The following is a 27375-nucleotide window of genomic DNA, read 5'->3' as shown; positions in this document are numbered from 1 at the left end:
CACTTCGTAGGTCGCTAGTAAAATTCGGGGCTCGCACGGCACACACGGTACCCGGCTGTGTTCGCACGAGGGTCTCCCGGCGCTGCCGCGGAGTCTTGGAGGTTGCGGGCCGCCTCGGGAAGCCACGCCCCCATTTACGTCTGTCCCAGCTCTGAGGCGGGGTCTGCCTAGGGCTCCCGCCCCGCCCCGTCCTGCCTGGGCGCGCCTGGCCCTTTAAGGCTGACCGAGCCCGGCCCCAAGTCGTGGACGCGCGGGGGAGGGGGTGCGGTCACGTGGGCCGCCGACGGCGCGACTCGTGGCTCTGGGCGCCAGTGGCCCCCGGCTCTTGCTACCACCGCCCCTTCCCCTCGCCGGCGCCGCCGCCAGGTGCATTGCTGCCAGGTACGCCCTCGCCAGGTACGCCCTCATTGGGCCCCCTCAGCCTCCTGCTCCCGGGACCTTGCTGCCACTCTGGCCAGGGTCCTTCCCCTCTTGATTGGTAGCTGGGCGGCACTCTCTTGTGTCTCGCTGCCCGATCACCGCCCCCTGCCGCGCGTCTGTGCTCTCTGGCAGTTCGCCTCGCATTACTAGCGCTGCCCCCAGCCCTTAAGGAGTCTGGGCGGAACTCACTCTTCCCTTCTCCCCCAGGTGGCACCCGACGCGCCAGGCTGGGGCCGCCTCAGAGCGCCCCACGGGGGCCATGGATGGCGAGACAGCAGAGGAACAGGAGGACCCCGTGCCCCTGCTAGGTGCACCCAGCGGATCAGGCTCAGCTGGTGCTCCGGCCCTCGGGGGACGGCAGGAACCCAAGAAGTACGCAGTGACGGATGACTACCAGTTGTCCAAGCAGGTGCTGGGCCTGGGTGTGAACGGCAAGGTGCGGGAGTGCTTCCACCTGCGAACCGGGCAGAAATGTGCCATGAAGGTCAGTGACCCCCTCACTGCCGCCTGGGTGACTTGGTGGGCCCAACATCAGAGTCCTGTGGCTGCACAGTATAAGCAGGGCCCCTGCTAAGCTTGTTGTGCTTAGCATCATGTTTCATACTCATATTCCCCTGTAAAGTCAGGCTTCTGGTCCTCCCTTGCTTTATAGATGGGGAAACGGAGGCTTAACCTCGCTAAGCTCAGGGTGTTCCAGGGAGCAAAGGGTGGAGTCTGTCTGGGTAGAGCCTGCTGTACCCGGAAGCATGGAAGGAGTGGCTCCTGACTGGGCCTATGTGCTCCCACCTACGGGGATGAGGGGGTGGGGGTCTTCTTCCATGAGAAACTCTTCAGACTAGAATGGGTATGAATTTCCCTCTGCCTGAGGCCAAGTCACCACTAAAGTTTGGGGTGGAGCCACTTTCTCCTGTGGCCTTTGCCTGCCTGGGCTGGAGTGGTGGGAGCCTCCCAGGGCTCACAGGTGGGCAAGGCTGGTGCCCATCTCACCTGTGGGCGGGAGGCTGCTGATGGGCTCCAGCTGAGTCACCGGCCCCACGATGAAAGGGGCAAGCCCTGCTTCATGGCTGACCCACCCTGGTTCCTGGGCAGAGGGCGAGCCAGTCATCTAGCCATGTCACCCCACAGGCTCCCCACAGGCCTGGCTAAGACCTCGCTGATACAGGTGGAATCCGGGGAGCTCGGTGGGTGGCTGATTTAGCTATGTAGTTCTGGCTTAAGGCACTTAGTTATGAGCCCAGTTCTCTGTCCCATACCCAGAATCCCTTGAATCTGGGAACTCCACTCAACTGCAGCTTGTGCCAGTGGCGACCTGGACAGGTAGAGCATGGCAAGGAGAGTGGCCCCTGGAGGCCACAAGAAGAACACAACAAAGGATCTTCTTGTTTTACAGATGGTGCAATTATGAGCCTGAGCTCAGAGTCCTGCAGATGTGGCTCTAATCTCTGGCCTGCCTTTGCGAGCTCTGTGACTCTGGACTAGATTCTGGACTCTTGAAACCAGGCTTTCTGCCTTTGTTCAGGGGAAAGATAGCGATTGATGTGAGCTTGGAATGAGATGATGTGCGCAGAATAACTGGTATGGAGCCTGATGCAGTCCTGGAGAGGCTACAGGACTTATTTAGGGCACAGGATCTGCAAGTGTCTGAGGAGGAACCTGGGCTCAGCTCCCTGTGTCTTCCCAGGGGCACCAGGGCTGACAGAGGGGTCGTTTCCCTAGGGTGGTCTTGGAGGAGATAGTGAGGATGGGTACGGAGGAGGCTCAGGGCTGGGCTAGTGAGGCTGGGTCTCAGGCACAGCTTCTTGTCTACTAACTCAGCAGTGGAGTGGAGTTGGGGACCTTTTTAGAACACCAGGCAAGGGATTCTTTGAGTCCTTCAGGGAAAAGATGGCTCCTCTGACGGATGATAGGACTCAGGGGGTGAGAAGTGTACATTTTCACCCTCTCCCTCAGCACCATCTTATCCCTTTCACCTGTGCTAGTGTCAAGGGGCAGTCTGCGTGGGCAAGGGGCTGCCTGTGGCCAGAGAACCTCTTCTTAATACCCAAGCATTGGCCCTGTGAGTGAATGCTGAGCTCTGATCAGCCCCATAGCTGCTTCAGGTGCCGTGAGCAAGGCAGGTGGGCAGTAGGTGGCTATAGTTCCAGGGCCCAGGCAGCACTAGCTTTAAGCAGGCTGGGCCTAGGTCCTCCCTATAGGTGCTGTGTCTGACAAGTGACTTGGGGGGACTTCTGACTGCAGCACCTTCCAAACTACTTCTTGAATGTCGGGCCTCAATGCTTTCTCTGTTCTGGACTCGGAACTGGGGTGGGCCTAGAACAGATTCCTCTCCTGTACCCCTAATTTAGGCTTTATAGGTGACCATGGCTAGGGCTATTGGCTTGGGACCTTCAGGACCTGGCCCTAAATTGGCCCTCAAAGGGAATGTGGATCAGATTTGGTCCCTTCTTCCTGTTCTTGCCCCCTCACCCCTCCCACTGCAGTGACTAGCCCTGGAAGTCCCTACCCAGCCCGGCAGGCTCTTACGTCTTTCTCTGACACACTGTACCTGTCCTGTGAACGGTGGTTCTGGCCTTGAGGAGGGAGGTGACATTTTCTGCTTACCGCCTCTACCTCCTGCCCAGGAAGGCCAGGACCTGGGGACCTCAGCACATGGATAGGCCTGGGCCCAGGGAGCTCAGCTACTTCACGATTGGGCCTCAGCCCTCTCTCTGCCTAGCCCTTTCCCCAGCTTCCCAGGTCAGCCTAGGTGGAGGCCCTGGGCTCCGGGTCTTTCTGCTTCCCCAGACCTACATCCCAGTTTCCCAGGCTGGCCTGTCCCCATCTTGTACCCTGGACTTGTTCAGGCCATCTCCGCTTTTCTTGGTGGTCCAGACCTAGTGCCCTGGCCTTTCTCCATGCCTACCCTCTCAGCCTTGTTGCCCAACATGGCAGATCGTGCTCAGCATGAAGCCGGGAATGCAGTAGGCACTTGTGAAACAGGAAGAGCTGTGGCTGCTCTCCCTGTAGCTGTTGCTGTTCTGTGGGGGCCCTAGAGGAGCAGGCTCCTCCTTCCTGGGGACCTGGGCCTCTTCCCCTTTTCCCTCAGCTCCTGACCGCTAGCCTGGTCCCTCTTGGCCTTTCTCACAATCAGCAGCTCCCTCCCAAGGCCAGCTTCCGCCGCCAGTGTAGTCATGTCATTCCCCATTCTACCCTAAGCACTTGGCCAGAACTGGAGGACTGCCTGCCGAGTATGGGGGCCGGGGCCTGCCTCCTACTGACCGCTTGCTTGTGCCCCTACCAGGCCTAACTGGTTAATTGGCGCCCATCGGCTTCACTTCCAACTGGGCACAGCCCTGCAGATCTGCACTCCATCAGTCACCTCACCACATCCAAGACCCAGAAAATAGGGACCCGGAATTAGTGGTCAGAAGCCACGTGGCTTGACTGGGATGGGGGATTGCAGCAGAGGCCAGATCCTTTCCTCTCCTAACTTCCTGCCCAGCCCACATGTGGCTCTGTCTCCTGTCAGGCAGAAGTGACCCTGGCCCTTAGATAAATAAAAACAATAAAAGGCCTTGAGGAGACAAAGGGGCTCAGCACGTGGGAGGAGAGGTAGCCTTCTTTCTTGTCTCTGGGCTCTGGGGGGGCCCTCCCCTCTGACCACTGGAGCATATTGGAGGCCCTCAGGGTTCCCAGTGCCCTTCTCTTCCTGTGTTGGTTAAAGAGAGTAGAGTGGTGGGGTGCTGGATACACATGCCCAGGAGATCTCTGCATTGCTCCATGGGTGGGGCTGGCCTGTTGGAGCTGGTGCTGCAGAGCTGGATTTGAGGCTGGGTGGGGCTGCCAGGCAGGCCAGGTACTTTCTCATTTGGCAGTTGCCACCCCCTCACCTACCATCTCCAGACCGGTCAGATCAGCCTCTGTGGGGCCACTTGCTACTGAGTCAACATATCAGGATCATGTGGAGGGGCTGGGGGTCCCGTACAACAGAGTCCCCAGTAGTGTTTTCACTGCGCCCCAGCATCTCCCAGGCTGCTCCTCTATCCGAAGGAGAGGACCTGAGGCCCTCAGGTGCTTCCACGTGGGTAGAGCCTCCTGAACTGCTGGGACAGGGCAATTTGCTTTTTAAACAAGGATCCTAGGGAGGGCATCAAACCCTAAGAAATGCAAATAGTGGAATTTCCCAGCATAGGTGGATTGTTTAGAGATGCTTCACACCTTGCCTTGGTGGCCTTGCTCACAGCGTTAGAAGCTGCTCTCCCAACCTACAGTCAAGGCCTCCTCCTCTGGGACTTCCAGGATCTTTTCCCATCCCATCCAGGAGCTGATACCAGCTCTCCAGGCTTTAGGCCTTGTTGTTGTGGAGTCTAATACTCTCATAAATGGCTAACAGTTTTCCAAAACTAGGGCTTGTCCTTGCTGCTTTCTCTTTGTGGTGCTTTCTATCATTCTGTCTTCTCTGCCTCTTTGTCCCTCTCATTTCTGTCTGGCAGGCCATGTTCCCCATGTATGATACGTGTTATCTTTCCTAACTCTTGTTGTTCCCATTTTATGAAGACACTGATATTCAGAGAGGTGAACGGCTTGCGCAAGGTGCCCAGCTGGTGCGTGTTAGGGCTGGGATTTGAGCCTAGGCAGTTTGGTGTCAGAGTCTTAGCATCTAAGTCACTTCCTCATACCTCATGCAAGTCCATGGGAACATGGGAGGGTCTCTGAGAGTTGGCCCCTGGAAGGATGCTGGCATTGTCCTCCGTGGCTCCCTGGCAGCCTGAGCTGGGCCCCAAGTGCTGCTCTGGTGTTTGCCTACATCTCCTTCAATACAGGACTCTATGCCTGTGAATGGACAGGTGGTAATTCCACAAGGCCAGGGCACAAGGACCATGATGGCTGCAGGGCCACCTCAGAAAGATGGTGTGGTTCATCCCAAGCCTTGTGAGTCCGCAGTGCCACAGGCAGAAAGTCAGATTGATGAGTGGGTCAGAGGAAACTGTGTCAGGGCTGGGCCAGCCAGGGGAGGCCTCCTGGAAGAGATTGCCTGTTTTAATTCAGGTCTCTGGTCTGATAAGGATGTGGGTTACAGAGGAGGCCACAGAGTGTGTGTGACAGCATGCCTAGTGTGGACAGCACAGTGCCTGCTGTGGAGTACCACTTCCCTACACACAATCCTATGTCCTGGCAGGAAGTGGCTGATCTCAGCAGGGCTGGTGTCCAGACCCTGACAAACCCTGGGTTGCAGTGGAGGGACGGAAGGGCTCTGTAGAAGAAGAGGCATTTGTGTAGGGCCTTGAAGGATGAGGACAAAAGGTTGGCGGTGACTCTCCCTCAGCCCACAACTCAGATTCATACCTCATCCTGCTGGAGGCCTCTATCTTTGGTAGAAGCTGTTTTCCTATTTGGATCCCCCATCTTCCTGGCAAGACCCTTAGGTAAGGGACATTCCCAGCACACCTGCCCATAAATGTGCACCAAGCCATTCTTGCATGGGTGGGTCTGCTATTCTTAGGACAGTATGACCATGGCTCCCATGGGCTTCCGTGTTTCCCCAGGAGAACTTTGGTTCTGCTGCCCTCACTCCCATCTGTTTGAGATCTTGTGTGGCCCCACATGAGAGGCTGCCTGGGGTGGAGAGAGGAGCAGGGCTCTGGGCTTGAAGTCCTTCTTGCCACTTGCCACAAGAAGGACAAGAAGAAGTCCTTCTTGTCCCCTTGTTACCTTGGACAAAAGGCAGTTTTGGAATCTTCTGTAAAACCATCGTTTTTGTGGTGCAGTGAGCTCTGGGTTTGAACATGTGGTGGGAAGCAGTCTTGGTGGCCGTAACTATCCCCGTGTTCCTGCTATGAGACAGCACCCAACAGACACTCAGGCAGAGCTCTCATTTGGGGTGCATTAGTGTGGCCTTTATGAGGACTCATTTGTGCTCACCCTGCACCTGGGGAAGCCAGCCCCTTGTGGGGTGGGAAAGAATGGTGTGAAAGGAACTCTGGGTCCTGGGCTCTGCCCCACCCGCCTGCCCTTTTGGAACTAAGTGGATTAGGGCCTGTGTAATTGTGATTAAAATCCTGGTGTGTGTGAACTATGGGGGTTTTGCTTAGAGCAGGGATATGAGGCAGCTGTTTGAGGGGGACAAGGAGCCTCAGGAGGCCTTTTCAGCACTGGACAGGCCTGAGACCCTGAGAGTATTGATTGCGGGTTTGGTATTAAGGTTTTCTTTTTCTTTAGGGCTTGTCCTTGCTGCTTTCTCTTTGTGGTGCTTTCTATTATTCTGTCTTCTCTGCCTCCTTGTCCTGCTCATTTCTTCTTTCTCAGCTCTGTTTCTCCTGCTGTCACTCAGCCCCTCCCCTCTCGGGCCTTGCCACTCTGTCGGTCTCATGGTTTCAGACTTGGCTGGGCCTCTTCTCTGTAGCCTGCAGGCTGAGTGAGGGCAGGCAGAGGACAGATGGGGGCTGGTCAAGTCCTCGTTTTCATCCTGGTCACCGAAGGTGTGGGGGTGGCTAGGACAGGAAGGAGGAGCTCCTGGCTGTGCCCATGTCACTCACAATGTCCCCTCCTGCTGCTGGCCTTCACCAGGTGCTGGTGACTGGCAGCTGGAACAGTGGAGTCAGGAGCATTTGGGCCAAGCTTGTAATCCGAGGCGTCCCCCGTGGAGTGTGAGAAGTCAGCTTTGGCTGCGGCCTCTGCTGTCGGGTCTCCTTTTATGGCTCAGTGGTCTGAGACTTTTGCTTGGGACAGTGGGGTGAGAGCAGGAGCATTATGGCCCCCCAGAATTTCCTACCTGACGTTGGGGAGAGAAAGGGCTGGGGTCTGACCCGAGCTGGAGGAACCTGTGGAGAGGCTGGGAGGGCTTGGGACATGAGGAGTAACCTGCCTCCATTGTAGAGGGCACAACTGAGTGGGCATTGCCTCCGCACTAGCTGGCTTGGGCACCTCAGAGCAGCTGACTCCAGCCTGCACCCTGCACCTGACCTCTCACCTCAGTGAAGCTCAGAGGCTATTTTCAGGGGTATGAAGGGTCAGGGCCTTGATCTGCCACACCCATCGCCCCATTCCTAAGGGTGCAGCCCCCACAAGGGACTCATAGTTCTATAGATTGGAGAAGAGAGCACCCCCGTCCCCCTGGAGTACTTCCTACACGCTAAACACAAACACGGCAGAGTCTAAGAATGGGTGTTGTCACCCCCATGTCATGGTTGCAGAGAATGAGGTTCAGAAAGGCAGAGTCACTCACTCAGGGTGTCACAGAGCAGGGACATGCCCAGGCTGGGCTGGAACCCCAGCCTGCTTGGCAGCCGAGTCATGGCTCTCAGCCATCTGTCCCTGTGTGCCAGGCTCAGCTGGGGATCAAGAGCTGGGCTTCCCCAGGCTGTAGTCTGCCCATCTGTAAGCCGAGGGGCTAGGCACTCTGCTTGACAAGGGCCCCCCTTCTGGCTGGGAAGACCCTTTTGGTGGACGGTGATCTGGTGGTGGAGCTCACATTGACTCCTGCTGGGGCTGCTCTTGCAAGTAGACGGGCAACACGGAGACTGGCTAGAGGGTGCCCCAGGATGCCTCTCCTAGGCCAGCTAGCAAATGGGGTCGCCAGGGGAATGGTCAGCTGTGGTGACACCATCAGCAGGGCCTGAGCTCTGCTATGGCCTGGAGCTCTTGGGTTATGACTCAGGTTTGAAGGCCTCTCTCCACTGTACTCCATGGCTCCGTTAAATCCGTGAGGCAGGCCAAGCTTGCACCAGAGTGCGTTTTTACCCTAGGAAGGCCTGAGAGAGTGGGCATGAGTCACTGCAGCCCATTCCCAAGGCAGGAGTGTCCCTCAGTGCTGCCTGGCCATCACCCTGGTCTCCCTGAGGGCACGACCTTCCTCCTTCTCCCGCTCCCCGTTCCTCATGGCTATGGCTCCATGGTATGATCAGAGACCAGGAAAGTTTCCCAGGAGCTGGCTGGATGTTGGAGCCCTGGGAGCCTTCTAGGTGAACAGGAGCAGGAGAGAGACTGGGCAGGGGCCAAGGGAGGCCGGGAGCCAGTGCCCGTGCCTTCCCTGGGAGGAGCCTGAGTAGGGCTATGGCTGCCTGTGCTCAGCTAGGCCTGTATGTGGAGCTGCAGGGCTGTGGATGAAGCCAAGGGCCGCGGGAGAGATGCCAGCAGATATGCTGTTTGGCTTTGGGAAGAGCAGGTCTGGGGTGTGGAGTCAGAGGGCAGTCATGCCTCTGGGGATGGTCCAGTCCATCTTCCCCACACACTACTTCTTATTCCTTTGTAGTTTTCGTGATATCTCCTCCAGATGAGAGAGACCAGCTCTCATTCTTTTGACAGCTCGAGGGTTTTGAATCTCCTCTCTCCAGAGCTGGCCAGAGGCATGGATCGCTGGGAACTTCAGCAGGGTTCGCCGAGGTATGGCCTCACTTGCCCGGGCCACACCCTACTTAGGGCAGGTGGGCACTGCCCTCTGTAGCCCTGTGCAGGCTATGTAGGCATCACTGTAGCACAGTTGGCCATTTGGGGACACGGACTCTGTGGCTGAGGTGAGATCTCTTTATGAGGAGGGACCATTGAAGGGGCATTATTGCTGAGATTAGAATAATACACTTGTGTTTGCTAAATTTTCCAGTCTTATGATGAAAATGTCCTATTTTTATATTGTCATAGAAGAAATAGAGCAACAGTAATGTTTCACCAATTATGTAGCTGATTTTGATAGAAAAATCCTGTCTTCCTCTAGGAAGTTAAAGGGCGATAATAGAACCTGGACTCTCTGAGTATGCACCCAGGGGCCTCACAAGGTGCCAGTGTGGCCTCTTAGCCACTCCAGGAAGGCTGTGGGGAGAATGCTGGGATCCGACACCTGTCTGGGGCAAAGGGGGTTCTGATCCTGACGCTTCCTCAGTGTGTAGCCTCCAGGAGAGCGGGAGGTCATAGTTCTCTCTGGGTCTCCTTTCCCACCTGTAAGGCAGATGCTGATAGTCCCAGACCTGCTTGCCTCTCTCCCCCATTGCCATGTGTGAAGAGAGTTCATGTCCATTTCACAGATGGGGAGGTGGGGATCAGCGAGGTAAGGGACTGGCCCAGCGACACCACACACTTTGCATAAGGGGACATTGTTCAAAAAAGTGTGTGAACGAGTTGAGGGGTGGTGAGGTGACTGCCACCTCACAAAGTGAGGATGTCTGCCCAAGCTGACAGCTGGCTTGATTCCTCGGCTTGGGTCCTCAGCCTTCAGCCTTGCTTCCCACATGCCAGGGTCCCTCCCCTGAGATCAGCCTCCCACCTTGAGGTCTGTCCCCCCGTCACTGAGCCTTTCACAGCAAAACAGACCCTTCGTTCTTGACCCACTTTTGCAAAGTCCAGCCCAGTCCTGCCTCTCTCCAGATCTGAGACCATTTCCTGTGATCTGCTGGATCGGAGGGGGTCTGCCTCCCCTGGGTCTCAGAGGCTACACCTGGAGTTCCCCAAATTCAGGAGAACAGGGAGGTGAAGGCCACCTCAGGGAAGACCCAGGGGAACCCTGAAGCCATGCAAACCTCAGAGCCCATTTTCACTCAGTATATACTTGGCACTGTGCTAATCTGAACTCTTTGTACACTCTCATTCCATCCTCTGGTCACCCGGGAAGGCGAGTATTGTCACTGTTCCCATTTTCCAGATTGGGCCAATGAGGCTCAGAGAGGTTGAACGGGCTGCCCAAAGCGAAAGACAAGTGGAGGATGGACCTGGCCTTTGCATGTGGCACCCAGGTCTGTCTGACCAGGAGCCCCGTGGTCACTTGGTCCCTGTGTACATGGTTCCTGGCCTTGGGCACTGGGACCCCTGGGCCTGCCCCAACTAGCACTCATGTTCCTGCTGTCCTTCTCCCTCTCTGCCTGGAAGCCCAGCTCAGCTCCCTCTTTCTGGAAGCATTCTTCCCACCCCCACTCCCTCCACCCCTTCCCTGGACCTGGCACTTCTGCTTTCATTTCCAGGTGGGCAGCAGGTACACTGAGGCCACCAAAATTTAGCGAACTGAAGGAGTCTTGTGTTCCTGAGACTTGACAATTTTTAAATGTGTGTTGGCTCTCCTGTCGGCAGAGCCTCCTGAGAAGGCAGCGGGCTTGGAGCCTCAGCGACTTCCTCCCTTCCCAGGACTCTGGTGGGAGGTGGTCAGGGAGGCTCCCAGCCTGTGAGCTGGCCCGCCGCCACCCTCCTGCAATCAGGTACCCAGGCCTAGGAGGGGAGCAGCTGTTTGTTCCTGGGTTTTCTCAGGAGGGGCTGGCCTTCCCTGTCTTGCCTGCGCTGCCAGGTTCTGGTTCTAGACGGAAAGGGGAAGGAAAGCGAAGGATCCAGGACCAGTTCCCTAGGCCCTCTGTCCTCACCAGGCATCCTGACTGGCAGTAACTCGTCCGCAGATCCCCAGATCCTTGAGGACGGGGCACCTGTGGCAGGCAGGGCCAGTAAATGTTCACAGGACTCGGGAGGGGGTCTGTGAAATGGGCAGGCCTCCCTGGGCATGAGGGTTGAGTCCTGGTTCCCGAAGGACTTCCAGACTTGGAGGTGGCCTGTGTGGACCATGTGACTCAGAGAAGCCAAAAACCTCCCTGTGCCTCAGTCTCCTGGGCTGTAAACGATGATGCAGCTGTTGAAAGGCAAGAGACTGGTCCATGGCACGGGCTCCAGGAGCATCTGCCACTGCTGCAAGAACCATCAAGTGGCAGAACCTGGTCTCAACCCAGAGCTGTGGGGCCAAGTCCACATACAAAAGGAATACAGCAACCGTCTGCATGGTCCCCACAGCCTAGAAGCCAACAGGTCTGGGTTCAAGTCTTGACTCTGACTACTCAGCTGTGTGACATTGGGCAAGTCACTTAACCTCTCAGAGTCACAGCTTTCCTGCAGGTGAAAGGATGATGCTGGTTCTTCTCAGGATACGGTGAGCACTGACTGAATGAGGTGGTGTCTGAGACCAAGCACTGTGGCCAGCCACAGCACTGGCTGAGCACCAGGGAGAGACAGTCACACTGACCTGCAGTGTGAGCGCTCAGCTGGGGCCCCGGCACTTGGGGCCAGTAGCATCATGTGAGCCGACTTCCCTGGAACTCAGCCTCTGAGTTGGAGGACAAGACATGGTCAGAAGTTAATGAAGCGAGGTCTGATCTGGCGTGAGGCCAACTTATCCACAGCTGCAAAATTGGTTCCATTAGCTCCCATAATGAGCTAGGAAAGCTGGGAAAATTAGTGTGTGAGAGAATAACGGCACACGTCGGAGGCTTTAATTTGAAACTATGGCTAAAAAGTTAGATTTGACACTCGGCAGGCAGCTAGCTCTCCAAAGGTACTAGTCTCCTTGTGGGAGCGGGGAGGGTGAAGGCAGTGGGGGGCGGCAGGGAGGGTGGAGGGGCAACTCTGGCCCTCAATATGATACTGAAGTCTTAAGGAGGAAATTCCTGCTTCTGAACCCTGAACTTGAGGTCAGTCTATACTGTCCCATCCGTGGGGTGGAGGCCTCTGCTCTGAGTGGGCAGAGCAGCCAGCCAGGGTCACACGGGCTGGACAGGGGCCAGGGTGAACTGTGTTAATCACCCTCACTGGGGCTAACAGCACAAGGCAGGGGTGCTCTCAACAACTGGCTGGAAAATGAATCCTGCTGTTCCAGTGGTGTCTCATAAAATTAGAGATATGTCCCCATGGGAAAATAATCCTAAGTAACCACAGAACTGGGAGCCAGAAGGGACCTTAGATATGGCTCAGTTGAAAGTGCTTGTCAAGGAGCGGGTATAGTAGGTTCAAAGTGCTTTTCTTATCCTTAACTTCCCTCTGTGGAGAGTAGCGTTTCCCTGCAATGAAGAAAAAAATGAGTTGGACGTCTATGTTTTCCCATAGCATCTTGTCCAGTTCTGCTGCCCGAGTGTTTGATGTTGAGCATGTGTACTGCTGTTTCTGCCCTTGCTTGAGGCTTGGAGGAGACCCCCAAGATGGGAGAGAAGGTGTCAGGGTACATACCAGCCCTTCCTGCCTCTCTCCTTTCCATACCCAAGCCCAGTACAAAGCGAGAATCCCAAGAAAGTGAAGGGCCTGGTGATGTTATCTCAGCGCTCCTGGCAGGCGTGCCTGGCTGCAGTGCTGTGTGCTGGCCCCAGTCCTATGGGGGTCCACATTGGATATGGCCATTTGACTCTTTCTGTAACTTCTTGCAAAATTATTGCAAAAGGCGTTGCCAGAATGTTATATTTTCCTCTTATATAAAGTCTGATACTAAATCCCTTTAAGAATTTGGTCTTGGGAAAAGTTCAGTGAACGTCTGTGCTTCTCTTGCTGGGCTGATAAAAGCAGAGCCTACCTGGTTTCTTTCTTTGCCAAGACCCCGAGGAAGCTCAGAATTAAAATGTGTGCTCGGTGACGGTTATGAAGCTTACGTGGGTTTCTGGTACCTTTTATCTTCCTCTTCATTCTGAAGAGAATCTGACAATTTTTTTTTGGTTTTGTTTGGCTTCTGTCATGCTGCAGAATTAGAAATTCCTGAAACCCTATCATCAATGAGCAGGGCAGTGGAAATGAGGGGACTTGTAAGTGGGACTGGAGAGGCTCTGGATCCTGGGCCTCCAGGAGGGTCCCTTTACTGTAGGGACGATGTCTCTCAGGCTATGGGTTGTCATGAAACCCAGCACTCATATTTGTTAATTTGCCAGCGCCTCACTGATGGGAGAGATTGCAAGCCAGCTGTCTTCCCCCGGAAGGAGTGGGTGTTGTGGCAGAGCAGCTTGGTCCGGCCTGCAGGTTAACTGGCTGGGAGAGTAGAGGTTGGGGTGGGGTCGGGGTAGCTGCTTGTCCAGGCTGGTGGCCTTGGTGCCTCCTATGTGTGAGACAGATGGAGCCACTGTAAGCGCTATTACCTGAGAAGATCCCAGCCCTGGGTGAGCTGGATGTGGACACTGGATACGTAGGTGGGCATATGGGCCTGGGTAGATGGTCCTTCCTGGGCTGGGAGATGGCTGGAGAAGGCTGTTGGGGGCTTGTCCCAAGGCTGTGTCTTTATAGAGTCGGTGCAGACATCCAAACTCTAGAAAGGAGACAGGGTGCTTTCACAGCTCTGGGCAACGAAAGGTGATGGGCCCTACAGCAGAGATGGGGCCTCAGTGGGAATGAGGTTTGCGTGGAGGGGTCTGGACCCGGTCATCTGCTTGGCAAGGCTGTCACTGGTTGAGACAGCAAGACCCTCCCTCCCCCCCATATTTCTTGGGCACCTGTGTGCCCAGTTCTCTGCTAAGCACTTCAGAGAAATAGAAAATATTGGATGAATAAACAAACAGATGGATGGGTCCCACTCTCTCGTGGTTCAAGGCTGGAGACACATGCATACCCATGGCCCACACACTCACACACATTCCCCTGTTCCCCACAGCAATACACACCCATGCATGCGCCCCTATCTGTGCACGTGCTTATGTTCCCATGCACACACGTACCCACCCCCCCCCACACCCCTGCTTGTGCACATACCCGTGCACCTATGTGCACATTTATTTCAGAACAAGTTTCCCGAGTTTTGCAAGCTGTGCTTTTGGCCACTGCTTCTCCAATTTGGGGCCACCCCCTCCTCTCATTTCCCCTCAGGGAAGGGCTGTCTGGACCATCCTCCGTGGGGTGGCCCCAGGGCAATGATGTCATCCTTCTGAGCCTCTCTTTCCTCAATCTGTAAATTGGGGCTGATGGTCCCCACCCTCCTTGCCTCATAGGGTGGCCTGAGCATTCCCATGAGATAAGGAGAAGAGAGTGTTTTGTAAACTGCACATTGTTTTCCAATAGTCAAATGCTGCTGTGGTTTTCCCAACTCCTGCACTCAAGAATTCCTCCCCCTACTGTAGTAGTGACCACTGGATTGGTCCTTGGGTGGGAAGGGACACAGTGGGAGGGAGTGAGGGGGCCTGGTCAGTTCCGAGGTTCCCATTCCACCTGGTGATGCTGGAGGGGCGCGGGCCCTTCTGCTCTCAACTTTTTTTTTTTTTTAGCTGAGCCATCCTGCCACCTGCTCAGTGGCTGCTCAGCTCGGGCCAGGCATCGAACCGTTGTTGCTCAGAGCTCAAACTCTTGAGCGAGCTCTTAACCAACTGAGCCACTCAGTGGGCTCTTCAACCTTTTATTATTATTAATTAATTAATTAATTAATTATATTGGGGAACAGTGTGTTTTTCCAGGACCCATCAACTCCAAGTCAAGTAGTTGTTTCAATCTAGTTTTGGAGGGCTCATCTTGGTGGCCCATGTGGGGCTTGAACCGGCAACATTGGTGTTATAAGCACTGCACTCTAACCAACTGAACTAATCAGCTGCCCCTGCCCTCCAACTTTGCTGGGCTTCACTGTCTGGTGGGGTTGGCAGGGGTCTCAACCATCTGTCTGTGGGGGCAGGGAAGAGAATTTGGCAAAGGAGAGTGAGGGGAGAAGGGAGGTGGAACCTGCTTGAGCAAAGCCTGAGGCTAGAACAGTGTCCTTTGTTTAAGGGACTGTCATCTCACATTCTATGCTGGTCTCACTTAAGTGGGCCCCACACCTCAAGTACGGATGGGAGCCCCCTCCCTTAGAAGAAAGCTGGCGTTGCATCTCAAGTGTGTGTGGGGTTCCTGTTCGGTGCGAGCCGAAGCTGTGGAGCTGCCCAGGAGCCGTCACAGACCCTCCAGCTTTGCTGGACCCCTGGGGGAAGCCCAGTGGATGTCGGATGGGAGTGAAAGAAGGGTGGGGGTCTGCTGGGTTGACAGAGGCCACTCTGTCTCCTTTTTTTCCAAGCTGGGTCTGGAGACCAAGGCATCAGGTGGCTCCCATTGGGTTCAGGCACTTGAATATGGGGTACATGGAGACCCAGGGGCTGCTCCCTGGGGGCAGGGATGTGGGAGTGGGGTTACAGTAGGTACTTTGCAAGGAGCCCCTGACCACACTCTAGCCCAAGACCTGCAGCTTATCATTGGGGAAACAGGCCCAGAGAAGCAAAGGACTGACAGGCCCAAGGTCACACTGAGAATAGGAGGAGAACCTAGGCCTCCTATCTGCTGGCCCGGTGCTCATGCCCATGCCTGGGAAGATGGGGCTGTCACTTGGGGACACTTTTTATGAAAGATAGTGTGGACTCATGTAGCTGCATGAATGAAGCCAACTCGTAGCGATGGATTTATGAGCTGGAGCAGTCAGGATGGGCTCCTCAGAAGAGGAGGTAAAGTCTGGTTCACAGAGAGGTTGAGTGAGGTGCAGTGGGGAGCAAGTTTGGCCAGTTTGTCATGTCTCTCATTTGTTGAGCCTTCCTGGGTCCCCCTCAATTTAATCTTACTCAGTCCTCATGATGGGTTGTTAAGGCTTCTTCCCCTCACCCCTAGTTTATAGATTTAGTCATTAAATCTACAAATATTATGTGAGCCAGTGCTCTGTGCTAGGCCCTGTACCCCAGTACTGGGACTCACAGGTGACCAACTGGGCAGACTGGCCCTGCCCTGGTGGGCCCACAGGCTGGTGAGGGAGGCAGCGTGGTGATGGCCTGCCTGGGGAAACAGCTGCGTGACCTGGGGCCAGTTCCCTCCCCTCTCTGTGCCTCAATTTCTCAGCTAAAGAATGGCGATACTGAAGTCCCTTCTATTATTTATAAAGTGCTCAGAACAGAGTCAGGCACGTTGTAAGTGCAGTGTGTGTGTGTGTGTGTGTGTGTTTGATTAAAGAGTTATCAAAAGGAACAAGCTAATTGTAGGTTGTGAGCAAGTGCAGCAGCACAAGAGGAAGGTAAAAAGGGTGACAAGGGAGGAGCTTTCTGGAGAGCGGGAAGTGTTTTCTGTCTCGATGAGGGTGTGGGTTCCAGGGTGTGTGAAATTGTGAAAACTCATTGAACTGGACTCTTGAGATCTGTTTGTTTTACTGTATGTAAAGTATACCTCAATAAACAAAGCACATATATAAAGAAAGAAAAATGAAGCGAGGAGAGAGAATGAGGGACCCTTGAAGTCTTCTTTACACAAGGTAGTTAGGGAGGGCTTCTGAGAAGAAGTGACAATGGAGGCATTCCTGGAAAAGCAGGAGGCTCTGGCTATGGGGAAGAAAGGTGGGGAAACTGAGGCTCTAAGAGGTTTAGGACCACAGTCAGGGTCAACCCTAGGGATCAAGAGTGACAACCCAGGAGATACCTTGGCGGCTGGGCATGAGTGGGGCCAGGGCCCTGGCCCCTGCAGAGAGACGGGTGGGGGCATTCATTGTCTTTTCTGGGGGCAGCCCTCTCCCTGCTCCTGTGTCCGTTCTCAGGGCTTTGGCACTGAGTAAAGGATTATTTTAATCCGTGTGGGAAATGAACTCCCAAATATGGACTGAGTGGGGTGGGAGGCGTCCAGAGGCCCCAGCTTAGGGCAGCTACACCCACTCTCCACCTCAGTGGAGCACAGGGTACAGGCCCTGGCCTGAAGCTCTCAGGGCCCTCTTCCTCCCATAGCTCCTGTCTTCTTCCCTTCGCCGTGCCCCCAACTCTGTCCCAGTGAGGGACTTCCCAGCTTAATCTAACCTGTCTCTCCTCTAGCTGCTTCTCCCGCTGCTGGGAGGTACAGAGGCAAAAGCCATTGGGGGAGGTGCTGGGAGGACTTTGCAGAGGAGGAGACATCTGAACCGAGCTCAGAAGTTTCCTCAGAGAGGAAGAGCTGACCTGATGGAGAGGGAGATGGGGCAAGGAGATGAGTACATGTGGCATAGGCGCGGACTTGAGAGAGTGAGGTCTGTTTGGGGCCAGCAAGTGCATCATTCTGGCTGAGCAAAAAGTGTTTGGGGGCCAGAAGTAGCAGGAATGAGGTGGGAGAGGAAGGCAAGCCAGGGACACCAGGGGAGGAGGTGGCTTTTATCTGGAGGATGAGGGTGGGAGAGACTTACAGGGGGGAGGGGGAACAAGTGAACGGCCAGAGAGGGAGAGGTGAGGCCAAGGATGATACCGAGAGTGTTCCAGCTGTGGGCTTGGGGTTTTCTGAGAGAAGAGAGGGGACTTTGGTGTAGGACACAGTGAGGAGGGGGTCCAGGAGCCAGTCTGGGGCCCTTCAAGACATGGTCAGGTCAGGCTGGGGGCAGGAAGAAGTGGTAGGAGGCCAAGCAGAAAAGGGGTGCAGAGAGGACAGAGCAGGGAGGGAGGATGGCACACCTTGGGTCCTTTGGCTAAGGACTGGGGTACCCTTCGCTACAGCCACCTCAAAAAAGTGGGGGGCAAGCTGATGTGGTGAGTGGGGTGACTGAGGCTCTACCCCCAGCACTGTGAGCAAGAAGCGCGTGGCAGGAGCTGTGTGGGCACGGCATTGAGGGGTGTTGTGGGAGCCAAAGGCAGCAGGAGCAAGGGATCCATGGTTTCCAGGCTGGGAGAGTCGGCCCACAGCAGTGTCTGTGCACACCCCCATCCTGGACTGGGCAATGGAGCAGGGACCCCAGAGCCTGTGGAGGTCTTGCCCAACTCCCTGCACTCCCAGGCTGGGGCAGCAAATGCGGGAACCCACTGCCTTCCTCCCTGCCCCAGTTTACCTTTGCCTAGAGAGCTTGGGCCCAGAGCCTGTCCCACACAGTGCCCTGGCAGAGGAGGACACCAAGGCCAGAGGTAGCCCAGGGTCCTGTGGGGGTTGAGCAAGATGGAGCTGATCTGAGTCCCAGTCTTGGGCTCTCACCCTGCTCCTCAGCCCTGCTCAACTAGAAAACAAATGTGGCTGGGCCTCCGGAGAGCGGCGCTGCCAGGGAATGGCTTGTGCCTGTTCCCTCCTTTCTGGACCGCCTCCCCCTGCAGGCTGACTACTTTTTTCTCCCCCTACACCAGGACCTTGCTCATTTCCGGTGATTGGCCTTATGGTTGGCAGCCATAGCCCAGGGCTGAGTTAACCTGAGCCAGGATGCTGGCGCCGCCCACGTACTGCCTGCCTTGCTGTGATGCATCCTGTGGGGATGACTGTTATTACTCCATTTTATAGAGTTGTGGGCTGTGGTTTGGAGCTGTGAATGTTTGCCTGAGGACACACTGAGTCACTGGAGGAATTCAGTCCCAAACCCAGACCTCACTCCACTAGGCTGTCACCTCCCTCAGCTAGGGTACCCCTGCCCCAAGAGTCTATTTCTGGATCCACAACCCATTACAAAAATGAGGTTCAAGGGATGTGTCGCCTCTCCTGAGGTCCCACAGCTGATGTGCGATCAGACTACAAAACCCACGTAATCTCCACCGCCCTTGCTGCCCCGAGAAGGGAAGCAGGGACTTCTCTGGCCCCTGAGCCCTTCTAAGCTGTCAGCCACTCCCAGGGCCTCCCCGAGCTGCCAGTCAAGCTGCTTGAGGCTGACCTTCAGTCAAGTTCAGAGGCTTATTGGACCACACATCAGAGAAACCTGGACTCAAATCCCCATTCTGCCCTTCAAAAGCTGGGTGACCTTGGGCAGGTCACAGGCCTCTCTGAGCTTATATGTCCTTCTCTGCAAAGTGAGGGCAGTGGCACTATCTGGGTGGCTGCTGTGAGCCTGACATTTTCTATAACCACCCTCTCCAGATCCTGTATGACAGCCCTAAGGCCCGGCAGGAGGTGGAGCACCACTGGCAGGCCTCGGGTGGTCCCCACATCGTGCGCATCCTGGACGTCTATGAGAACATGCATCATGGCAGACGCTGTCTCCTTATCATCATGGAATGGTATGCTGGCCACCTGCCTTGGCAGCTCATCGGTACCCCTGAGGCCCCAGCCTCCTGCCATTCTTCTAGGGGCCCTCTCTGTTCTTCAGATAGCAGCTCCAGGAGGCACCCTGGACCCTGAGAAGTAGCGGAGGGGACAGCAGCAGGCACTGCGCATGAGCTGTGCGGCTGCCACAAGGCCATTCCCACAGGGTGGGCGAGAACTACAGGGGCTCTAAGGTGGGCTCCCTGCATGTGATGTCCACTCTGTGAGGAGGGGCTGGAAGAGCTGTCAGAGAAGGCCACCAAGCCTGAATGTGGGTGAGGGGGAAGAGGTTTGGGGAAGAGCAGGACATACACTGTCCCCTCAGCTTTCTCCTTCCTATCCGGGTTTGTGCTCCCCTGGTCCCACCAGATGCTGGGTGATCACGGCCCAGAACCAGGAGACAGCTGCCCCCTCCACCCAGGGCTTCTCCCACTAGCACTGCGGCTCAGCCCTAGCCTCCCTCAGGTCCTGGGCACATGTCTTGGCCTCCAGTGCCTCTCTGTCTGCCTTTGGGGTCTTCTCTCACCCTACAGGTTACCAGCTCTTGAGTCAGATTTGGGGTCTAGATCCTGGTTCTGCCACCCACTAGCTGTGTGACCTTGGGCAGCTGTTAACTTCTCTGAGTCTCTGTGGCTCCCATGTAAAATGTGGAGGAAGATTTTAATATAGCATTTGCTCTGTGCTTTACTCCCTTCTAAGTGCTCCATGTGTATTGCTGGTTCAGTCTTTACAACTCTGTGGGGTTGGTGCTATAATCCCTGTTTTACAAAAGAGGAAGCCAAGGCACAGAGAGGTGAAGGGACTAGCCCAAGGTCACACAGCAATGCACACAGTAGGTGCTCAGAAAACAGTGGTCATGATGATAATTGACATCTCATCGCTCATTTGGGGAAACTGAGACTTGGATGGGGTGGGGCTGCCCAAGTCTCAGCCATGTGGGGGGCAGTGCCACTGGGCATACGAGGACTCCCTGGGGAGAATCTGAGCCTACCACCCTCCCCTAGTTCTAAGAGTTCAGTTTAACCCATCCAAGCTGACAGCCCACCATGCTCTAGGCTGTACAAGGCATGGGGAGGCTGACAGTGGCTGTTCCCCAGGGGAAGAGCAGCAGGGTCTGGGCCCATGATTCGGGGCAAGGGCAGGCTGACACTTGAATCTCCCCCTCCCTGCTTACAATCACCTTCTCTTAAAGCATGGAAGGTGGTGAGTTGTTCAGCAGGATTCAGGAGCGTGGCGACCAGGCTTTCACTGAGAGAGGTACGTGAGTGCGGCTGGATCAGTGGGGGGATTCGGACTGAGATGGATCACATAGAGTTGCTGTGCGATGCTGGGCAAGACCTTGCTCCTCTCTGTGCCTCAGTCGCCCCAGCTGAACAAGAGAGGGTGAGATAGAGTGTGCCCACCCCAAGGAGTTCTGTGAGTCTGGAACCCCTTGTCGGAGACGGGCCCTCTGGGGCCTTGGGAAGGAGGCCTCAAAGCTTCGGGTGCCCACCTGCAGCTGACCTGTGGAGAGGTAGCCCAGGGCTGGGGCATCCCCAGAGGAAATTAGAATAACTGAACTGGGGTATGGGATGGGGGTCCTGGGTGGCAAGAGTGCCGTCACCATCCCGTGCTGTCCCAGGGGAGTAATAGGGTGAGGGCCCCGCTGCCTGACCTCTGACTGGCATCACTTACTCTTCTTCTGTGTCTACAGAAGCTGCAGAGATCATGCGTGATATTGGCACTGCCATCCAGTTCCTGCATAGCCAGAATATCGCTCACCGAGACGTCAAGGTGAGGTTCCAGGACCCAGGTTGGGGGACCAGGGGAGGGATTGCCATCCACAACCTCCAATGGCTCCCGGCACCCACTAGATGGAGGCCAAGTTCCTTCAAGGCCTGTGCCCTCTGGCCCAGACTGGTCTTCCTAGCGTCTTCTCCCTTGGTTCCAGCATACTCATTCTGCTCTAGCTAGATGGGCCTCCTCAAGTCATTCAAACTCTGTAACCCCAAAAGCTGTAACAATAGCTGAGTGCCTACCTCAAGCCAGTAGGGCCTGGCAAGCATCTTGTTTACCTTTCCCCAACCCTGTGAGTTAGGTGCTATTGCCCATTTGACAGATGAGAAAACTGAGGCTCAGAAAGAGATCAAGTGTCTTGCCCAAGGCTGTGCAGTTGCCGCACTGGGGTTTGCTCATTTGTTCATGCAGCAAGGATTTTTGTGAACACTTAATGTGCGGGGGCCTCAGGCAGGGGCTGCCTGACACTGTGGGGGCTTCTGTGAAGTAACGGCCATAGTTTTTGCCTTCTAACCCCAGCCTTTTAAGGGAAAGAAGCCATTTGCTGGGAGGCACGGAAGAAGGAGCTGAGGTCGGCTCAGTTGCCGGGCCTGCTTGCCCTTTCGGTGGATGGGCTCTCCCAATTTCCTATCCAGGGAAAACTAGATCTTAGGGGTTGTCAGGATCAGCAGGATGAAATGCAAATGGAGGCAGCCCTGCATACGCACTCACGCACACATGCATGCACGCACTCACATGCCAGCCATCATCAGAGCGGAATCCACAAGCCCTGAGCCCTCTGCCCAGGCCAAGAGCATTTGCCACTGAGGCTTATTTCCTCCCGAGACTGGGCGGAGGAGAGCCGTGGGCCCAGCTGCTGCACCAGGGCCTTCCTCTGGCTGAGTACTGCCAGCCCGTACAGTTATCCTTGGATCCTGGATACACGTGCAGCCATGACAGACTCAGCTTCTGAACCCCGGTTTTATTTTGGGTTTACTTCTTGCCCAAGGGGAGAAAAGCCTTCCATAGAGGATGTTCCCTTGTATAGATGAAACCTGCTTTCCCGTTTTCATCCCAATCCAAGGTTGGATCATCTCAATAGAACCTTAGAAATAGCTTTCACAGGCTCCAAACTGGAACTTTATTCAACACCCCATCCTTCTACTCCTGCTCTGGCTGGGGGGTCCCTCCTGTCCTTCTCCATGGGCCTAGGTCCTACGATTCATTAAAAACCAGCATTAGGGCTGCCTTCCCCATGCAGACCTCCCCACTGCCCTCAATCCCTCAAGGCCTCTGTGCTCTGCAGCTGGAAAGAACTGTCTCTGTGCAGCTCCTGAGGCCTGAGAGGTAGGAGCCTTCTCCCTGAGCAACTTCAGGTGGGACTGCCCTGCTGGCTCATTCTGGGTGGGTATAGGACCTGTGCTTGGCAACGCTGGCTTGTGAGCAGCCTCATTTTTAACATTTTATGGCAGCGTCACCAACTCAGGCTCAGAAGTTCCAGCTCTCTATGGCACTTGGTTCTTCACAACCTTGGCTGAACACCTGCCTTGGTTTCCCCTCTGCCAAAGGAGGTATCATCTCTCAGCCACCTTGGTCTTCTCTATATTTGGCCCATGTTGTTGGTGGCCAAGGCCCAGGTCTTTTTAATGAGATGGATTTGGCTCTTCCTGCATCGATTGGGATGAGAAAGGGAGGAAGTGTGGCTGAAGATCACCTTGGGACCCTGCCCCCACCTGGTGCCTAACGCCAGACGCATGTTTTCTCTTGCTGGTCCAGCCTGAAAACCTACTCTACACGTCCAAGGAGAAAGACTCAGTGCTCAAGCTCACTGACTTTGGCTTTGCCAAGGAGACCACCCAGAATGCCCTGCAGACACCCTGTTACACCCCCTATTATGTAGGTGAGTCCTTGGGACATGGCGTGGACCTCCCTACCCCCACTGGACCCTGTGGTGGTGTGGAGCAGCTGGTGGGTTGCAGAAGTCAAAGGGTTAAAGCCCAGTAAGGAATGGAGGCGGTGATGTAGGGGGCCGGAGGCTGCAAAAATATTCTTCCAAACTTCAGCTTCTGCTTTTGAAAATAGATCCAGGAAAATTCTGGCTGTGGCCTGTGAGCTGAATGACATCACAGCAGCTCTAAATATATATGTGATAAAAGGCTGCCATCAGCTCTGGACGGAGCCCAACCATGCTTGTTTTCCTCCGGTTCTTATCTTCCTGGGATTCATATTCAGAAAGTGGGCAGGCCTTTCTTTTTACATGAGAGGGACATAGGGCACCAGCCACCTGCCTTGTAGGAGAGGGTCCCTTTGGCCAGGGCATGGATGGGACCTGGGGGCGTGCACATCCTCATGCTTCCTGGAAAAGCTCCTCACTCTCCTGTGAATAGACAGCTCCCAGATCTAGAAAAGCCCCTGCCAAAAGTGCCCCTTACCTGAGAGTGGGGTGATGACTCTCTTCTCTCTCAGGAGAGGCCTTCCGAGAGAGCCGCGTTAGGGGTAGGAAGTCCCCTGAGACAGATGAAATGCTACTGTTTATCAGGACGTGTTTTGCAGTATTTTAACTTAGAAACCTTCTGGCTTCCCCGTCTCAGTGCACAGATGGGAAGACCAAGGCCTCATGGGATGGTAGCCAACCTAACAGTGGAACCCAGAGCCCTGCCCCTGGTCCCTCCTTGCCAGTGACCTAGGCTGTGCATTCAGAGAGGCAGGGGTCACAGGACAGCTGGTGGGCTGATGCCCTCTTGCCTGTGGCAGGACCCCACCAGCCCCAGACAGGACTTCTCTCTTCTCTTCCCTCACCAAGGCTGAGACTGGCTCAGAGTTGCTAGGAGGCTATCATTCCTTACGGCCTACCCTAAAAGCAGGTTTATTTTTTTTCTGGGAGCTGTTTTTCCTCCCCCAAGTTCACACACATGCTGCCTTCCCAGAAAGTGCCAGACACCAGTTCTGCTCTGCCCCAGCCTGGGTACCTGCTCCCCACCTTGCCCAGGCTTCAGGCTCCCACCTGGGCTCTAAGACCCTTGGGGCTGAGAGCCCTCCTGTGCCCTCTGCCTTGGTAGCTCCTGAGGTCTTGGGTCCAGAGAAGTATGACAAGTCATGTGACATGTGGTCCCTGGGCGTCATCATGTACATCCTGTGAGTACCACTGCCTCCACCTCCTGCACCGCCCCCTGCATGGACCCTCAGTACCACTTCTGCCCCCCACATTCCCCTGGTGAGTGCTTGAACAGCTCACTCCGCATGCAGGCTGCCCTTCCCTTCTGGCCGTGGTACGCCCCTCTTTCAGGCTACCTGAAGGCCTCTCCATGCCAAAGGGTAGATGGCATTCCTGGGATGAGCCCGGGGGACCAGAGGGCTGGTATTGTTGCCGTGGTGTCCGGCTGCCCATCTCCCCAGTCAGGGACTTGGGGAGGAGAAAGGGTCCGCTCTGGCCCTGCCTCCACACCTGTGCTGAATAACCTCCCCCCTCCCCCAGCCTGTGCGGCTTCCCACCCTTTTACTCCAACACGGGCCAGGCCATCTCCCCAGGAATGAAAAGGAGGATCCGTCTGGGCCAGTATGGCTTCCCCAACCCTGAGTGGTCGGAGGTCTCCGAGGATGGTGAGTGACCTCTGCACTGGCCCCCATCAGCCTTCGTTCTGGGAGGTACCACTTTGGTGTCAGACCAACCTGTGTTTAAGCCCTGGCTCCCCCACATCCCAGCTGTGTGACCCTAGGTAAGTCATGTAGCTTTTGGAACCTCAGTTTCTAGATCTGCCAAATGGGCTCAGAATTTGCCTCCTTAAAACGTTCTCTAACTCCCCGTCTCTCCTTCATATTTTGCCCTGTGGGGACCACAAACCAGTCTGCCCTGTATCAATTATCTATTGCTGCTTAGCAAATGACCCCAACCGCTTAGAGGCTGACAATAAGAAACAGTCCTGAGCTCACTGTTTCTGTGGGTTAGGAATTTGGGGGCACATGTAGAGCTTGTGGTCTATGGGGAGCAGTAAGGTACTGGCTCTGAGGAACTCTGCACCTCACCACCCCCCGTCTTGTCTCTAGCCAAGCAGCTGATCCGCCTCCTGCTGAAGACAGACCCCACAGAGCGGCTGACCATCACACAGTTTATGAACCATCCCTGGATCAATGTGAGTGCTTCCTTGTCCTGTGGCCGGCAGGATGGCTGTGGCCCTGGAGGCTTTGGTGTGGGCCACAGATGTGTGGCAGTGCCCCACCTATAATCTGACTGCCAGTCAGGCTCCTTAGCTCCCTGAGCCTCAGTTTCCCCATCTGAGACTAGAAGAAAGGGGGTGGGATGGGGAAGTCAGTGCTGTCCCAGGTGCCAGCAAGTTCTAATCCATGGGCTTGGGGCACCTTCCAGCAATCCATGGTGGTGCCGCAGACCCCACTCTACACGGCCCGAGTGCTGCAGGAGGACAAAGACCACTGGGACGAAGTCAAGGTGAGTGCACTTGGCCTCAGTCTCTCTGCAGGTTCCAGGGTTTTGGAGAAGGGACTCCAGGTTGATGGCTACTCAGAGCCTGGGTCTTAGGGCCCTGTCCTGTGCCTGGGGCACAGGCTGTCAGTGACTGCACCCGTGGTCCAAGCGTAACACACAGAACATTGGCTGCACTCCCCACTTCTGGGTGATGCCCCTGGCTCACTCCCTCAACAAAGGGGGGCTTTGAGCCAGGGGCTCATTGAAGGGGCTTTGGCCATAACCTGTCGTATAATCCACAATATTTGGGAGGGTGCTCAGCTCCACTTTAGACTCAGCAGAGGCCAGGTTTGAGCATATGGGGCAGCAACCCGGAACCTCAGGGCACCCCGGGCACAATCTTCAGGCCCCAGTGCCCTGGGTGCCCAGCAAGATGACATTCCCCGCAGGCCTTGTGGTTCTGAGCAGGCAACAGTGGTCCAGGTCCCCATCCTATTTACCCTGGTGTGCTCCCAGGGAGTCATGAAGGCACTTCGTGTGCTTCAGTGGATAAGCTTGGTGTCTACCACAAAGGACTGTAGGGAAGATTGCGTGATGAAGATGGACAGGCCCAGTGCTGGGCACACGGTAGATATTCGGGCAGCACAGATTGTCACTGCCACCACTGACATTATAAGGGGCTGCCCAGGCAGGAGGGTGACGGCTTTTCAGGTCAGTACACCCTGACATCTGTCCCCAGGAGGAGATGACGAGTGCCCTGGCAACCATGAGGGTGGACTATGACCAGGTGAAGATCAAGGACCTGAAGACCTCTAATAACCGGCTCCTCAACAAGCGGAGAAAGAAGCAGGCAGGCGGTTCCTCGGCCTCACAGGGCTGCAGCCACCAGTAGCTCGTCGGGCCTTGGAGGAGCCAGGCCTCGCAGCCCAGGGACAGACTGGCGTGGGCGGAGGCTGTAGCCCAGAAGGCCCAGTGTCTTTTCTTTGTTTTTGTTTTTTTTTTTTAACAAAAGGACTATTTTATTGTGTTTTAATTTGTCACTTGGAACTTCAGGATCAGAGACCGTGACCCTAAACCTCCTTCAGAGCCCCAGCTCAGGCTCAGGCCTTAGAGAGGGGCCAGTGCTTGGTGGCTAGGGAGCCACCTGCTACAGCTGCAGTGCCTTGCCCAGAATGACCTGAGCGTCGTGGCTCTGTCCTGCCCTCGAGCATGGCCTTAGACTTCTGGGCCACTGGGAGTTGTGGCTGGGCTTCCCTCCTTCCGTGGGGACACCCCCCTGTAGGGTGGGCAGATGGGCCTGTCCTTGGGGAAGGCATCTGGCCATGGGTTACCATGGTGACCAGGGACAGAGTTGCTGCCTGTGAATGCTGAGTGAACAGCAAGGGAGGGGGAAGGGGCAACTGAGTGTCCGCCTTGGCCTTCTTGTGGAGGCTTGCCTTTCTCCCACTGCTTGCCTCTCTCAGGCTCAGCCCTCTTTGGTCTCCCTGAGGCCACTGGGTCAGTCTGCCTGCCTCTTTGGGTGGTCCAGGATTGTCTTACGGCATCCCCACCCCACAGGGCCATTGGATCTCTCCCTCCACGTTCCTGGGCCCAGCCCTTCTGTTTGCTATGGCCTCTCATCTCAAGTGAGGGTGTGAGGTATTTTTAACCCTTTTCTACTTTGGAAAATGTCACTGTGACAAGTCAGTACAGTTCTCCTGCCCCTACCTGTTCACCGATCCCAGGTAGGAAAATCTCTCTTAGTAACGGTTCATCCTCCACCCTGTCTTGATGGCAGAGATTGTCTCTTGGTGTACTTTTGTGAAAGTGGATGGCTGGGGGCAGGGTCAAGAGGCTCCCGGTTAATCAGGGGTCTCTTTTTATACTCCGAGGCAGTGGAGAGCCTACGTGATGCTTAGAAGGTCTGGTCCTGGCTTCAGCCTGAGTCAGAGCAGAGAGCAGCCCCTTCCTTGGCAGTCCAGGCTTACCCAGCCCCACCCTGCCCAGGGTAGCCTTAGGATGCTGTATGCCTGACTGGGCCTGACAAGTGCCTGACGCCCAGCCTGTTTCCTGGTTTCTGACCCCTTTACTGGCTGGGAAACCCTAGGCCACGTCACATAGGACAATGCTGCTGGGTTTTGTATCTGGATATTAATAAACACCATTTTGGCATTTTT

General features: G+C 55.5%; 1 protein-coding gene across 2 annotated transcripts; it reads left to right on the top strand.

The window, feature by feature from the left end:
- Nucleotides 1-253: 253 nt before the first annotated feature.
- Nucleotides 254-27375, top strand: MAPKAPK3 (MAPK activated protein kinase 3). Of its 2 annotated transcripts, none has more exons than XM_019634506.1 (11): nt 254-381; nt 628-904; nt 18880-19019; nt 20237-20301; nt 20738-20817; nt 22576-22699; nt 23859-23934; nt 24275-24399; nt 24844-24929; nt 25163-25243; nt 25959-27375. In XM_019634506.1, exons 2-11 carry the CDS (start codon nt 680-682, stop codon nt 26109-26111), a joined length of 1155 nt encoding a protein of 384 aa, XP_019490051.1. In that variant the 5' UTR covers nt 254-381; nt 628-679; the 3' UTR covers nt 26112-27375. The 2 variants fall into 2 exon arrangements, with proteins under 2 accessions (XP_019490051.1, XP_019490060.1); XM_019634515.1 differs by having other exon boundaries at nt 254-396.

Source organism: Hipposideros armiger, unplaced genomic scaffold (assembly GCF_001890085.2).
Source record: "Hipposideros armiger isolate ML-2016 unplaced genomic scaffold, ASM189008v1 scaffold_18, whole genome shotgun sequence".
Classification (NCBI taxonomy): Eukaryota; Metazoa; Chordata; class Mammalia; order Chiroptera; family Hipposideridae; genus Hipposideros; species Hipposideros armiger.
This window is presented reverse-complemented; position numbering and strand designations above follow the sequence as displayed.

Coding starts and splice junctions, on each gene's coding strand:
- MAPKAPK3 (XM_019634506.1), top strand. CDS start 680: ATGGATGGCGAGACAGCAGAGGAACAGGAGGACCCCGTGCCCCTGCTA. Junction 905..18,879: donor GGCAGAAATGTGCCATGAAG/GTCAGTGACCCC, acceptor CACCCTCTCCAG/ATCCTGTATGACAGCCCTAA. Junction 22,700..23,858: donor TTACACCCCCTATTATGTAG/GTGAGTCCTTGG, acceptor CTGCCTTGGTAG/CTCCTGAGGTCTTGGGTCCA.